Source organism: Monopterus albus, unplaced genomic scaffold, assembly GCF_001952655.1.
Source record: "Monopterus albus unplaced genomic scaffold, M_albus_1.0 scaffold57.1, whole genome shotgun sequence".
NCBI classification, from domain to species: Eukaryota; Metazoa; Chordata; class Actinopteri; order Synbranchiformes; family Synbranchidae; genus Monopterus; species Monopterus albus.
In genome coordinates, this window is record NW_018127937.1 from 180,333 (window position 1) to 196,234 (window position 15,902).

The 15,902-nt window shown below is 43.4% G+C and overlaps 2 protein-coding genes across 2 annotated transcripts in view; one reads left to right on the forward strand and one right to left on the reverse strand.

Annotated features, from left to right (window-relative positions):
• The window catches only part of emilin1b (elastin microfibril interfacer 1b), a 24,765-nt gene extending 22,427 nt beyond the window's left edge, over positions 1 to 2,338 (forward strand). Inside the window, exons 14-15 of the mRNA XM_020602613.1 lie at positions 428 to 562; positions 718 to 2,338. Coding sequence (XP_020458269.1) covers positions 428 to 562; positions 718 to 1,040 — 458 coding nt within the window. The 3' untranslated portion in view covers positions 1,041 to 2,338. The remainder of the gene's footprint in view (positions 1 to 427; positions 563 to 717) is intronic.
• A 4,894-nt stretch (positions 2,339 to 7,232) lies between these two features.
• On the reverse strand, positions 7,233 to 15,859 carry tppp3 (tubulin polymerization-promoting protein family member 3). Its single transcript, XM_020602607.1, has 4 exons — positions 15,460 to 15,859; positions 12,518 to 12,718; positions 9,607 to 9,760; positions 7,233 to 8,085 (listed from the first exon to the last, which is right to left on the reverse strand). Exons 2-4 carry the CDS (start codon positions 12,703 to 12,705, stop codon positions 7,891 to 7,893), a joined length of 537 nt encoding a protein of 178 aa, XP_020458263.1. The 5' UTR covers positions 12,706 to 12,718; positions 15,460 to 15,859; the 3' UTR covers positions 7,233 to 7,890.
• Positions 15,860 to 15,902: the final 43 nt, after the last annotated feature.

A 15,902-nucleotide genomic window follows, 5' to 3' on the forward strand; every position in this document is an offset into this window, starting at 1 on the left:
CTGAATACTTATGACCATGTGATGTTTCAGTTTTTCTTTTTTAATAAATCTGCAAAAACGTCAAAAATTCTGTGTTTTTCTGTCAATATGGGGTGCTGTGTGTACATTAATGAGGAAAAAATGAACTTAAATGATTTTAGCATATGGCTGCAATATAACAAAGAGTGAACAATTTAAGGGGGTCTGAATACTGTACTTTCCATACCCACTGTACATAGGTTTCCGTACCCTCACCGGTACATGACAAGAGGCATGATGGCACGAGGAAATGGAACACAGCCATTGTTTCACAGCACTTAAACAGGCTGAAATAGCTAACAGCATCACAGTCGTGTTTGTTCACTGTGATCTGCATCACCTGTCATTAGGACTGCTTCACTCTGCAATGAAGCAATAGTCTTCGATGTGTGTCTGTGTGCATTTTCAGGTCTGCCTGGTGTTGATGTTCATATACCCAGGCTGTCATTCTCTGCTGCCCTCACTGTCCCCATGGAGAGAGCTGGAACCATCACCTTTGACAAGATCTTTGTTAATGATGGAAACCACTACGACCCTCGAACAGGTAAACATGACAGGTAACATTTCAGCAGATGGAGCAGGTCATCTACTAACCATGGGGTTGGTGGTTCGATCCCCTGTTCCTCCTGTCCCTATGTCAGTGGTTAACGACTGGTCATGTTTCTTGGTATTAATCTGAGTTTGATCTCTCACCTTCAGGTGTTTTCACCGCCCCTGTAAATGGACGTTACTTCTTCAGTGCCATTTTGACAGGTCATAAGAATGAGAAGATCGAGGCAGTTCTGTCCAAATCTAACTATGGCATGGCTCGGGTGGACTCAGGAGGCTACCAGCCTGAAGGCCTGGAGAACAACCCTGTGGCTGAGGCCAAAACCACTCCAGGCTCCCTGGCTGTCTTCAACATCATCCTGCCTCTGCAGAATCGGGACACGGTGTGCATCGACCTGGTGATGGGCAAACTGGCCCACTCTGTGGAGCCCCTCACCATCTTCAGTGGTATGCTGCTGTATGAAGACATGTGACAGGTTCAATCTGCTCTCTGAAAAATAAGGCCAGAGAACCTGAACAATGCTGTTTAATTCATGACAAGCCCACCGGAGGCGGCAACATAAAGTGTGGTGTCACTTACTCATTCAGGAGTGATTCAGAAGTCATGACAAAATATTTTAAACGAACCTTCATTCTCCATGTTCTTCACAGGAATCTGACTGGTTTTATGTAATGATTCTATAGAGTCTCTATGTGATTTTACATGTGGATGACAGCAGGAGTCGATTTACTCTCTGACTGCTGCTAATCCAAACTGCAGTTCTTGTATGGTCATATGATCTGACCTCAGAGCAGCACTGTGAGGATGGACTGTAAACCAGGATCAGCTAAGACCTGTCAGACCTGATTCCTGTTGCTGTTCAGGATGTTTAAACAACTTTCTAGAAGCACATGAAGTGCTATGGTGAAAACTTATAATGTTAAAGGTCTGTAGTGGTGTTAGTGTTCCCTGCAGGCTACAGACTTAGTACATCCACAATATGACAAAACAATAACTTGATCTATTGATTATCAACAGGAGAGTGTGGCTAAAGATGTGAAATGTATTTTGTGGATACACGAATGATTATGTAGTCATTAACAACTGAAAGGTTTCATCCTGTGAACAGTAGTAACAAGATCAGGATATTACTTGAACATCTGATGATTAGTGGATGCTAACATCTGTGTCTTGTTGCTCAGGTGTTTAGATATCTTTCAGCTGTTGAAGAGCTGATTGGTTAATGTTTAGCATTATCTGATAGTGATGATCTGACTGATAGATACTGAGATATGTGACTGCTGACCAAAGTGTTGGACATACAGATGGACGTTCATCTATATCCTCAAGTGTGTCTTTAAACATGGTGAAAAAGAGAAGAAAGGTGTTTTCTCTGAAGGTGTATTAAAGCAGGGTGTGTTTTCTGTTGGATTTTATCTTTTAGATGGCTTCACATTTTGATTTTATTAAGCTGCACCATTCCCTGTTTTATTTGTGTTTTTATGTGAATTTGAGTATTTAAGCTATTATCACAAAATCTCACTTTTATAGATACATGTTAATGGAGAAACTATAAATACCATCAACAAATGCCATTAAATAGCAGTGGTGGAAGAGTCATCCAGATCCCTTTCTTCAAATGTAGCAATATCATAGTGTAGAAAGTGCTACCAGGAAAAGTCCTGCATTGTAAAAGTTGTTTAAATGATAAAGATGCTGTGTCCTATGAGTTGTAACAGGCTGAGCTGGAGGTTTTCTATGGGTGCCCTTTTAAATGCAGTTAGCATCTAACCAGAAGTGCTAAAAATGATATATTTACAATAAATAAAAATGCAGTGTATGAAAAAAACACGTAGCGTATATAATTAAGAGTACAGCCTGGACGGTGTTGTGAAAAATGTATAGGATGGGACATGCAGTATATGTACATACATGTACATCTAGCATTAAGGCCCTTGCCTAGGGGCCCACGCTGGATATTGACCATGCCCTGACCAAGGTTCAAACCCCCAACCTTCCATGCCAAAGCCAATAGTGTTTACCACTAAGCTTCCCTATTCTGCAAGAACAGGCTCTAAGTACAAGATCATTAGAGGCAGGGCTCTACCATACCAGGCAGGACCCCAGGTATAGGCTGTGCAAAGATGCCCCTGAGACAATCCAGCACATAACAGCGGGGTGCATGCTAGCAGGCAGGTCATCCATCCATCCATCCATCCATCTTTTTCTACTTATCCGAGACCAGGTCACGGGGGCAGTGGTCTAAGCAGAGATGCCCAGACTTCCCTCTCTCCAGACACTTTCTCCAGCTTGTACTCAGTACAGAAACATGTGTACTGATTACAGGCTGGAAGCCCCAAAGTCAAAATGGGATACATCTCCAAAGGTGGTTGAGAATGACCAAGCTAAGATCCTGTGGGACTTCCAGATACAAACTGACTACTGACTACTAAGTCCAACCGGACTTAGTTTAGTAGTGGTGGACAAACAGAAGAAGAGGGCTGTAGTGATAGATGTAGCAATCCCAAGCTATAGCAACATCAGGAAGAAGGAACATGAGAGGCTTGAGAAATACCAAGGGCTGAAAGAGGAGCTAGAAAAGATGTGGAAGGTGAAGGCACAAGTGGTCCCCGTGGTAACAGGAACACTGAGGGCTGTGACCCCCAAACTGGAAGAGTGGCTCCAACAGATCCCAGGAACAACATCTGAGATCTCTGTCCAGAAGAGTGCAGTCCTAGGAACAGCTAAGATACTGCGCAGGACCCTCAAGCTCCCAGGCCTCTGGTAAAGGACCCAAGCTTGAAGGAAGGAATAAGACCGCCCCCAAAGCGGGGCAAGTGGGAAATTTTTATTTTTATTTTTATACACATGTTCATACATACAGACACGCAAGTGTGTCAGTATGTCAGCATCTGCTGCTTTGATTTTCATCTCTTGTAAGTACCCCAACTTTATGGAAGTGCAATACTAAATTGTATACTTTAAAATACCATGGTAACATGCATCAAGTCAGGATGGCTGCTGCTTGGGTACTTTAACTGGAGTTGTTCCTCTGTAAAACAAAACCACATCTCCCATAAAACCCAACAGTACCTTGAAAAATAGTGCTGCTCAATTGTATTATAGCCTTTGGGGTTCTAGTACTGTATGCATCATTTTAACAATTGTCAAACATTTTGGCCTGGACAATACAGTATCTAAGCCCCTTAACAACCACACAAAGGGCAAATGAACCCACACACCTGCAATGCAACAGTCTTCAGGCAGAAGACTATCACGAATGCAACTTCAAGTGTCTTTATGTGTCTCGGTGTCATCATAGATCACTTAACATGCACAGAGACACAGGCTGCATGCCACCACTTGCAGAATAGCCTGTCAAGATCAGGGAAGACCTGTCTCTCTGCAGGACAAGCCACTGGTTTAAGATGGCGTGTGTGTGTGTGTGTGTGTGTTGGAACATGTGTTACATAATGAGGTATGTGCATACAAACATTTGAGAGTGGGTGGGATGTTTGTGCGTGTGTAGCAGACATTAAGCTGTAATTACTATCCAAATAAGGTAAGGCCCAACACAATTACACACACTGCACACACTAGCAGACAAAACACTCCCCAAAGCATTCACTTCATCCAGCACACACACACGTGCCAGGCAACACAGCAGCATCTATTGCTGTGTGCCATTGTGCCTTCCTCTTAGCTCATTTCAGCTAAGAGATCCTCTTAGCTCATTTCAGCTAAGAGAACGAGACTATTTGGATTTGATCATGCTGCATTTATCACTGACAACAGCCAGAGATAATAGCTTGTGTAGATGTTTGAGTTTATTGCTTATGACAGAAGCAGGGAGCACCAGAAGGAACTGATCTAATAAATAAAACATGCAAGTACTGGTCTCTGTAGCTTGGTTTGATGATTTGGAAACATGCTCTCTGGAACACAATAAAGTTTTTTTTTAACATGATTGGTGGTTTAATGTCACTTAAAATATATCAAGCAAATGGATGAAACAGGCTGATTACAACTAAAAGTGACATCACTGAAGTTTCTTGGGGCTTTTACAGTTCACTGAAACTGATTTGGTGGAGAATGAGCTTTCACTTTTCATCTTACGTACCTTTTAAGTGTATGACAGTGTTTCAAATATACAGTAATGTAATATTAGGAGAAGTGATCACCTTCCTTTTTAAGCAATCTTTGGAGCTTTGCAACAAGAGAACTCAGAAAAAAGCAAGGTAACTGATGTTGGAAGAAAATTTCAGCATTACTGCATTAAGCTTAAACATACATGCCTAAAAGTGGAATTCAGCCATCATTTGCTTTAGCATTTACAGCTGTGCTTTTTGTAAGTCTCACATGTAAATAAATACATAAATAGAAAAAGCCTTTAGAGATAAAGAAAGAGACTTTATTGTCATTGTAGTTGTACAATGAAATTGGTTTGGCAGCTCTCAGTGAGCAGCAGTGATAAAAGAATCTAAATAAAACAAATTAGTTACAATAGAAATAGAAATATAAGCAACAACAATAAACCCAACATCAAATGTATACAATGGCATATGTGTACAGTGTTGTTGGCATGATGCAAAACGGTGCAAAGCAGTGCCACGCAATGTACTAGTTAATGTCAGTAAAATGTAAGGTGCTACATGCATTAGCAGCAGGTTGGGGGCAGGTTGGTTATTACAGTCTTCAGTCTTTTGGAGCTGTGGGTGTGTGGGATTGGGTATGTGTGTGTGTGTGTGTGAGGGAGCGGGGTGTAACCCAGGCTACAGCTCCAGGGAAGAAGCTGTTCCTTAGCCTGTTAGTGTGTGTCTTCACTGCCCTGTATCTTTTGCCCGACAAACAGTCTGTAGCCTGGATGGGTTGAGTACTGAACGATGTTACTAGCTTGCGCCATCTTGTGTTTTAACTCGGTGTTTTTCGTTTGCTCAGTCTACTGTGAAGTTGACAATGAGCCAGTCAACAAGAAATTTAGTGGCTGCCATCCTAAATAACGAAGAAATAATTAACACACTGGCCAATGCGTGCAGCACCCAAGATAATACCATAAACCCCACCCAATATCGTACCGCTGATGACTACATTTATTCAATGTTTAATCGAGGACGGCCAAATGTAGCGAGTCTTACTAGCCAGACTGTTCCTAGCCACCAGGCTAGTAGTACCAACGTTACAGAAAGAACCTTAACGCTAAAAGTTGTACTCACAGGTGTCTGCAAACTGCCTTAAAGCATAGTCGCAATAGCCACTTTAGACTTTCATTGAATATTCTCAAGTTTCTTTCCATATATTCAGCTTTTCATTATATATATATTCAGACTTTCATTATATATATTCTCAAGTTTCATTCAATATATCCAGCTTTTCAATCCATATTCTCAAGTTTCAATCAATATATTCAGCTTTTCAATCAATATTTTCATTCCATTTATTTAGATAGATAGATATAGTTAATCTAGAGGTACCCAAGATTAAACATTAAATGGCTGGACACTAGCAAAATGGGCAGCCTTGGGCACTTTAAGTACCAGTGCTGTGCTTTGTAGCTTCGCTATCCTCTACAAATGATAAGCCTTTAGGAGCTTGGAACTCTAATAATTATCTACATTTCAAATGAGGAGACCAGAGTTAAAAGGTTTGTACAAAATAATCCTGAAAGCGTTTCTGCAGTGAAACAGCCTATAACAGATCAAAGAAAGAGCAGAAAATATTTTAGCCTTTATTCATTCAATGAATTCACTTCAGACAGATGGAGCAAGTTATTAATAATTATACTGTAGAAGAAAAACAAGGCTACAAATGTTATATAGTTACAAACATGCCAACATGGGTTCAGGTTTCAGTTTAATTCAGCACAGATCAAAACGGTGCTGCAGATAAAAAATACTTGAGTGAAAATCTCAAAACGTCCTCAGCGCTGAAACTCTGAACTAAGAGGATGTTTGGGTACTAAATGCTGTAACATGCTGATGCTAGAACAACAGTACACAATGTACATTATGTTACTGAAGTCTTAAGCTGGCTGAGGTGCTCTGTAGCAGTTACAGAGTTTAACAAAAGCTTTACAAGCAACTAAAGTTCCACTCAGACAGGATGGACATCGCAGGGGAGGTGGGGAATGAATCTTCACTGTGCTTCTCCTCAGCAATCAAACTCCTGGCTCTGGATTTTATTTTAACCATTGTGAATTGACAGAATCTTGTATGTAACAGCAACTGACATTCAGCAGTACAAAGACAACAGAGAGAGAAACAGCAGTCTCCTCAGGGGGCGCTGCAGAGCTGAGGGGAGTCAAAGGTCTGCCTCCATCTCAGAGACCTGACTCGGTGACAGGTGAACTCACAGATGTGAAACACATTGATCTGACTCGGTGTGACGCCCGCTTCCTGAGGAGCTCATCATCTCCGGTGTCCGTCCAGAACAAACCTCCATACATCCACTTAGAAGCCAGAGGAGCCGAGGCTGCAGAGCCTGTCTGAGAATCCTCCTGTTTCTAAGTTTCCTTTAGTCTCACAGTGATCCAGGGACTGTTGTCTGTACGTCCATGGGACACTGCACACAGGAGCTGCTCCTGCTCATCCTGCTGCTGGTAGTGGGGACACGGTGACCACATGGAAAGAAATGTAGGCTAAAAACAGTAGGCACAAAGGGAACCACAGTACAAACCTGCAGCAACCTGTTGATGGGTTCTTTCAGGGTCTTTTTCTCCTGATGAATTTAATACTGGTCCCAAACTGGACTCTGTGCTGGTGTTAGCATGTTTCCACATTTCTCCATTTCTTACACAAAAGTCAAATTAGTAGGAATAAACCCAGAGGTCCACTTTAAAATTTGACAGTGCAGCTTAAAGTGGATTTAAATGACAGGAGGAGCAGCCAGTTCTCAGAAAAGCAATTGTTGTGGGGTGGGGGTGAAAAATTAGCCACATATGCAATACATTACCCTACCTCCCCTATACAGACATAAATCCAGTTTGAACAGGGCTAAAGTAATGGGTTTATGAAGACTTATTCCTGGTGTATAACAACCATTACGGCCACAGGGGGGCGCCGGGGAGCTACAGACTGTCCTTTTCATAATGAGACACCCAGTCATGTTTCTTCAATTACAAACTGCATCACGTCTTTCATATTGATGAGTTTGTAGATCTACAGATCTGATCTGAGTGCAGCTCAACATGAAGCTCTGTCAGTCTGTTCCGTTCAAACACACAAACACACACACACACACACACACACACGCGGAGGGTCAAAGGTCAAGCTTTGGTCCAGACTAGATACTGTAGAAGAGCTATACTTCCTGTCAGCTCCCAACAGGAGATATTGCTTCCTGCCTGGTTACTTCTTTGTCTTCATCTTGGTGTCGTATGTTCCAGCGTTCTTGTACGCTCCCACGTAGCCTGTGTCCTCCACGATTTCCTCCCGGCCCTCCCGACCTTTGCCCTTGCCACTCTCATTGAAGCGCTCCTTGTGTGATCCAGTGTAACGGGACGTGTCTGTCAGACGGTCCACCGCTGCTGTCCTTGCCACTTTCTGGTAGAAACACAGAGGACAGGAAATAAATGCAAACAGACCTAGGTGTGACACCTGCCCATGTGCTGCCTCAGCAGCAGAGAACCAAGGGTTCAGAATGGCAAACTGGACTCATGTATCCTCAGACATCTTTTCTCACTCCTCAGAGCTAAGACCTTTATGAAGGCAATGATTAAAAATCGGGAAGTACTGACACTTTAGGAACTCAATTCCTGAGAAAATCTCAAGGCTATCATGACCATATAATCCCCCATGACTAACCTTCTGAAGGTTGAGGCATAGTTCTTTATCACTGTCCCTAAACACACTTGTTAGATTAATGACTGACTCCACGTCACAGGAACCAAAAAATTTAATTCAAGTTTGAGTTGTCAACCTGAACGTAGGTCTGAGTTAAATGATGAAATCAAGGTTTGAACTGGTGACTATGATCTTACATTGAAATGCTCAGATAGAAAGAGTGGAATGAGGAAAGTGGTTCCAGCGCCGATTGATCAGTACATCGATCTGGACATTCATAGTTTTTCTCATCATAAGGATAAAGATAGGGATAGGATCAGGATAATCACTTTATCTGGCTAAGTATGTTACACACACAATTTGTTTCTGGTACAGAACCAAGGCACTACCCACCAAACCACAGCTGCCTTGGTGTTATACATATGACTGTACGCAGCCTATGGCCAAAGATGGACCATGTTGAAGTGTGGGTTCAACAAACAAATGTTGATATTATTGTGCTTTCACAGTCTTGGCCAACTGATAAGATGATAACTCCTCTGCACTTGAAGGATTCAATGCATTTTCCTGTGACAGGTCTGCTAGAGGGGGAGGTGTGGCAGTTTTTCTGAAAAAAAAAAAGCTTTTCTCTCACTCTTGTTAATTCTCCATCTAGAGCAAACTCTTTTGAATTTCCAGCCATAAATGTCTCTTAGGAAAAAGTGATAATTGTGGTTGGCAGCTGGTTATTCTGCTAAATCTGATTTTATTGCCAGCATCTTTCAGTTGCTGTCCAGTCAAATCTGAAATCTTGCTTCTGGGTAATCTGAACCTTGATGGGTTAACCTCTGTATCTGAAGGACTGAAGATTATGTGTAATGAGATTAACCTACAGTATCTCAATGTCTTCACCAACAAGACTAGCCTTTTCAATATTTGTTCAAATAGCCCTCAAAAATTTAAATTAAGCGACGTCTTTCCACTTGATTTTAGTGATCACTGTCCTATAGCTTGGATCAGGAATGTAATGCAGTCCCTCTATGGCCAAATGTTAGTGTCCCACTGTGTGCACATGCACAGTGTGTGTAGAACAGCAGTAGTTTGTGTGTGGTCACTGACATTTGTCACAGTCTCCCCTTCTGTCTCTACTTCTCTGTGACCTACTGACAAATAAAGGCGCCCCCCCCCCCCAAATCATTTTCTTAAAATAAACTGTAAACTAAAAAGAATAGTGTCCATTTTCATACAGAACCATGGGAAAACCCACCCACATCAGCCTCCTAGTTGTAATTCTGCTCTCACCGTCACTCCCACGTTGGAGGGCTCTCTGCCTTCCACCAGTCTGAAGATGGACTGCACCGCCTCCTCTTTACTTTGACCTTTGAACCTCTTTGGAGCCAATTCCTCCAGAGCTCTCTGAAACTCCTCATATGTGATGACCCGGGACGTCTTCTGTCTGCACACAGAAACAAACAGCCAGCTGGTAAGAAGACAGAGGAGAAAGCACAGAAGCTTTTGATCTGCAGGAATTGAGCACCACACATGTAGTAACAGTAGAAAGGAGTGGTAGCATCCAACCCTGCTCAGGATGAGGCCATGACAAATCAGCAGAGTGATGGAGATAGTTTATTAATACATGTATGAATATGACTGGATGATACTGGTCACCTGGTAGCAAACACAAGACTCTTCAATACACTGATGCTTGATGCTGATCAGAAGGTGTAAGTGTGACATCACTGCTCTGCCTGCTGCATCTGTGTGAGCTATGAAGGTCATGGGTTACTGAACAAGAATGGCCCTGATCTCCAGACCTGGTGCAGCTTTACAGGACACTTGTGTTGGCTGAGGGGAGGAGACACTGCCTGCAAGACCAGAATAGGGGAGCAAAACTCTCCATCTTAAGTAAACTCTACCGATTACATGGCAGACTGAAATAAGATTGATTGCAGTGATGTGTATCTGTATGGGGCGCCGAACAACAAGTTTTCTCACATTTAGCTAAATGTGACAGTCTAAATGTAAATGTTAAATGTTAAATGTTAAATGTAAATGTAAATGTAAATGTTAAATGTAAATGTTAAATGTAAACGTAAATGTAAAATGTCTCGCCAAGTGTAAAACTAAATATTTAGTAGCTCCACAGCCTTGCCCTATTACAGTGCAGCACACAGCCCCGCCCATAATGCTGAACTCGAATCAGTGATGCTGACTCAAAGACCTCAAACTCAGAGTCAGGTGTGAGCGGGGCTGTATTTGAGGTCTTCTGTTGTTTTTGGAACTGACTATTGGGGAGATCTTATGTTTATTCTGAACTCATTAGCGAGGAGTATCTTCTGTTATTTTGAACTGATGACGGACTCCTGTCTGTTTTTTGAACTGGTGCCGCCTATATCTCCGTGGGCCTTGCTGCCGAGCGACGATCGTTGGTTGGGGTCCATATCAAGTGCCTGGGTCAGTGAAGAGTGGGCGCTTGTTCCTGTCTGCATACCTCGGCGCTGGGTTCCAAGCCCGCTCTCCAGCCCGGAGCCAGCAGTTCCCTATACGCAGGTCACCTGTGTTGTGCTCTACTTCATCACACCCTCATCCGCCTGTTGTCCCCTCTCCTAATCTCCTTCTCTGCTCTATACGCAGTGCCAAATACTCTCCTCCGACCCTGGGCGGCTCCTCCAGTGGTCCAGTCATTTCAGCGGCCCCAAACGCCCGAGACCCACGCCGGCAGCTCCGCGTCTGATCCTCGCCACCTCCTTTCCTTTCCATACTCTGTCCAATATCTTTCTCTGACCTGAGTTTGAGTCCTGCCTATTACTGAGTCCAGTCGCTCTTTTGGTGTGCAGCTTGCTGTAACAAAATGTGAGGGAAAACTAGTGTAAGTGCTATTTTTACGTTCCGCGCCCCATATATCTGTGTCTGTGTGTAGGCGGGTGTACAGCAAACTGCCCCGCCTACTCCACCTGAATATATCCATCACTACACCTCTATAACGAAGGTGTCATGCTGCAGTGTTCACAGGGTTACACATCACCTCCATGGAACGTTACATTGACCCACCTGAGAACTACATCTCAGATTTCTTATGTGATTATATCTCGACCCAGATGTTGTTCTGGTCAACCAAGGATTGAGGGTGTCAAAGGATATGCAGGTCTGTCCTTCACAAAGTCTTATGGACCAACACGCCCCCTTATCAGACATCAGTTAGTGATTGTATGCTTCAGATGAAGGACTGATGTCTTGTCTTTAAAAATATGTTCCTTTATTCCTCTCTCCTCACATCTTATGTGGACCCGCTGTGTAGTCACGTGTCCCACTGCCACCTCGAGAAGAAGCTGGGACACCAAAATGCCAGATTGAATTCATTTTTAGTTACTAACAGATTTCAAATGAATAAACAAAAGCATTTTGTTTAAAATAATGCTATTAAAGGTATAGTTAACTGAAAATATATTCTATGGATACTACTGCATTGACAGCCAATGTGCACAGTAGCTGTAAACATGAGATTTTCAGTGCAACATAAGTTAGCAAATCATGCAACTCTGCAGCCACTGCAAGAACATACAGCTGCTAGCTTATCAAAATCAAATGGAGTTCACAGTTTAATTTCTGTGACATACCTTGTACTGATGATGGGCAGGACACAAGGACTACAGTAGCTGAGGACAATGATTCTGAACAGAGGGCCTGGGGATCTTATGAACTGCTTTAAGCGTGACTCCTACTGAAGGCCGGTGCCATCTTGTTTCCCACAGCAGGCTCATTTGGCCAGTGGCAAATATTAGAGGCTCCAAGTTACGCATGATGACCTAGACTGAAAGATCCTGAACTAATGATCAAAACAAGTTGGATGTGGGGGTCATTAGCCCTCTCCACACGATAAAGACGCATTCCCCACTGTGAATAGTTTATCGCATTGCCCGTTAGCTGTACTGCAGAACATCTGTTCTCAGTCAAAATACACAAAACAGCAAGGTGGTTACCTTACAAATGTGTTAAGCTTCATTAGCCGAACTTACTGAGTTTGGGGTATGGGTAAATGTGTCACATTCAGTCTTTTGCCTGGCTACACTAGTCACTAAGATGCAGGGAAAGGGTGGTGCTTATAAAAGACAGAATCAGCTCCAATTGTCCAGTTTTAAAAAGTGATGTCGCAGTGTTGTATCAGCAGTTCTCTGCAGGCCACACACAAGCTGAACCTGTTCTGCTGACTCACTTGACTTTGGAGAAGATGATGTCCACGTCTGTGCTGGAGACATTCTTGCCATCGATGATCTTGCAGTCTTTGCACAGTTTGGCCCAGTTCTTCCCGTTCAGCTCCGTCCCAATGGCCTTTGTGTCTCCATGAATGGCAAACTTCTTAAAAGCTGTCAGGAGCTGCTCCATGTCTGCACTCTCCGCCATGGCAGGAAAATATCTGCAACACCAAACCAATGAAAAGAAAAACTGCTGATGTGTTGTGAAGGAAATCTTTTCCCCCCCACTCTTCTCTAACAAAATAATGGCCTCAGTGACAACTTCTCATCAGCAGATTCACACACCACATTTTTTGTACCTGGACTTTTCTTTTAGAAATAAACATTATTTGTCATCAGTCATGTATGGATAGACAACCTTCTCAGTTTGAGAGAAGATTTATGATCATTTCATCTGAAAGAGTCTACCGGGGCAGAAAGAGCCCATCAACAGGTCTGTTGTAATGTCAGCTGCAGGTCTGTACTGTGGTTCCCTTTGTGCCTACTGTTTTTAGCCTACATTTCTTTCCATGTGGTCACCGTGTCCCCACTACCAGCAGCAGGATGAGCAGGAGCAGCTCCTGTGTGCAGTGTCCCATGGACGTACAGACAACAGTCCCTGGATCACTGTGAGACTAAAGGAAACTTAGAAAGAGGAGGATTCTCAGACAGGCTCTGCAGCCCCGGATCCTCTGGCTTCTAAGTGGATGTATGGAGGTTTGTTCTGGACGGACACCGGAGATGATGAGCTCCTCAGGAAGCGGGCGTCACACCGAGTCAGATCAATGTGTTTCACATCTGTGGAGAGATTTTATCTGTGTCCTGCTGTATGCCCATGTTTTTCTTTGTGTTTTTCTCAGTTTTTTTTTTGTCAGAGTAAACTGAATATCCCGCAGGCAGGCTGGCTCTTAGTTCTGCCTCTGAATTTACTATTTAAAGGTATTTTACAAACAAAGGTGTTGACCTCTGCAGCAGAAACCAGAGTGTCTGTTTGTGTTGGCATGTGAGACATGACCTCACTCTGGTTTCTCAGGCGTGTTTGTTTACACACACATGCATGCAATCCCCAACAGTGGCTGTCATGCTTAGTGAGTCTGTGTGGAGTTTCTGTACCAACACACTGGTGCTTGCAACTCATTGTGCTGCTGCTGGCTTCTTGTCAAAGAATAACTCCGGCTCCATTTTCTTTCTTAAAAATCACTGTGAAGCAAACATTGCTGTGTCACATTTGCACAGTCTGACAGGAGCAATTATATATAGAGCTTCACCAAACTATTCTTTCATTACTGTAAAATAAACTGTCCATGTTCTGCACCAACCAGACAACAACAAGATCTCCTGTCCTCATGCTTCACTGTGACCAGCTGTTTCAGAGCAATGTGATCAGTGACATGGTGCAAACGCAGCCTTTCATATGAGGGGGCTGCTGCACCTTCATGAACTAGAACAGCAGGTCCAGAGACGTCCACACAGTCTGTGATGTTCAGCCATTGATTGGTCCCAAGCAGGACATCCTGAGTCCAACTGTCTCAACCTGCTCCACCACCTGAGCTCCAGCTGCCTCTTCCCTCTCTAAAAACATGCATGTCAAGGCAGAGATGTCACACTGTGAACCGTGAAGTGTCGGGGTCTATGAGGAGCATCTGTCCTGATCCTGGTCTTGGCAAAGCAGGAGGCCTGGATGTCAGAGTCCAGCAGCTTTCCACCAGGTGTGACAACATATGTGGATATGGGCAGACATGTCTAACATTACAGTTAGTCATTGATATGTTGTGTCAATGAGGCGAGATCACAGGCTAGGGATTCCAGTTCAGGTTTCCACATGGGCACCGTGCTACAGAGGAGGTGCAGTGAGAGCAGTCTCAGTCCTCAGGTACAGCACTGAGTGTCGTGCAACTCAGAGCCCAACACTCAGTAGATGCATCCATAAAACAGAAGAAAATAGACTTGTGTAAAAATACACTGCGCCTCACACTTATGTGGGTATGGAGAGTCCAGTGTGGACTTCTGGGCTGGTTAAAATAGAAGCATGTCTGTTCCCACGCCCTGATGGTCTGTATAAGACCAGGGCAGTCACATCACGAGTTTAACCATTTAGAGCTGCAATTTTTTATTTTGGCCTTGTGGCTAATGGGATGCTCAGAAACCAAACAATCTGCGCCTAACTCCCGTTCAAATACAAGCTGAAAAGAACATGTTAAAAACACGTACATGTGTTCATATAGGACCAGTGAGTCGGTTGTTTATATGAACCAGCTGCCAGAGACACTGCAGCCCAGGGGCGAGCAGGAAGACCTGAACATGTGCTTGCGAGCCTCCACGCCACTCAACATTTACAGAACTATATGAAAAAGCCTAATTGTTCAGTTCATCTGTGAACAATAATTAAAAACATTTTAGAGGAGCAGGTTTCGCTCAGTCTGTGTGTGTACATGCCCTTCTGTAGTTCAGTCCAAATATTAAACATGAATACATGTAACATTAATCCGCTGTGGGTTTGTAACATCGTGCACATAAAGTCCTGAGCATCTACTCTGTCAACAGATGCACATAACCTACGTCTGTGTTTGGAATCACCTTATGTTCCTAATGATTCAGAACATACACACAATTTATTACAACACTATTTAGCTCTTTGCACTACATGTTCTGCATAAACCAACTAGAGCTGAAACGACTGTTCTACACTAACACGTTGCGTATTTATATTTTGTTTACACTTAAATTTCTGTTGTCAGCATGTCCACATTTATCATCTGTCAGTTCTGCACTCGCTATAGTACAATGACTCTATATCTACTGTCAACAACAGTTCAGCTGCAGTCCAGTTTTTTTTGTGGACAGATTTTTTTAAACATATCTCAGCAATCTCCTATAAGTGTTGCTAATTCTTCAGCATTCACACAGTCACAGAGCGTCTTACCTGTCTGTCTTGTCCTCCTCTGTCTCACCTCTCTCTCTGTTGCAGCATTCACACGAGTTCTGAAGTGCGGAGGCTTGTTATTGTCTGTTTATCCTGTCGCCATGGAGACACCCTGTCCAACATCAGGGGAGGGCAAAAAAACAGAGGGAGGGGGGTGGAGGAGGAGTGTAGGTCCTCCAAAAGGGTGTCTACACAGCCTCCTGTCAGCTCCCAGAGCTGGAGGTCAGAGGTCAAAGTGCAACACTAAAGAACAGTTTGCTGAAAACAGGGGGACCTCTCATGTTTCCTGAGGAGGAAACCTGCCCCCCAGTGCAGCGCTGTGGCTCATTGGGGGCTTTAATAACTGGTGGACAACAACGGAGGTCTACAGCACAGAAGAGGAGAGCAATGATCCACCATGAGGAGAGTGTTTGTGTGTGTGTGTCAGCAGCAGGGAATGACCT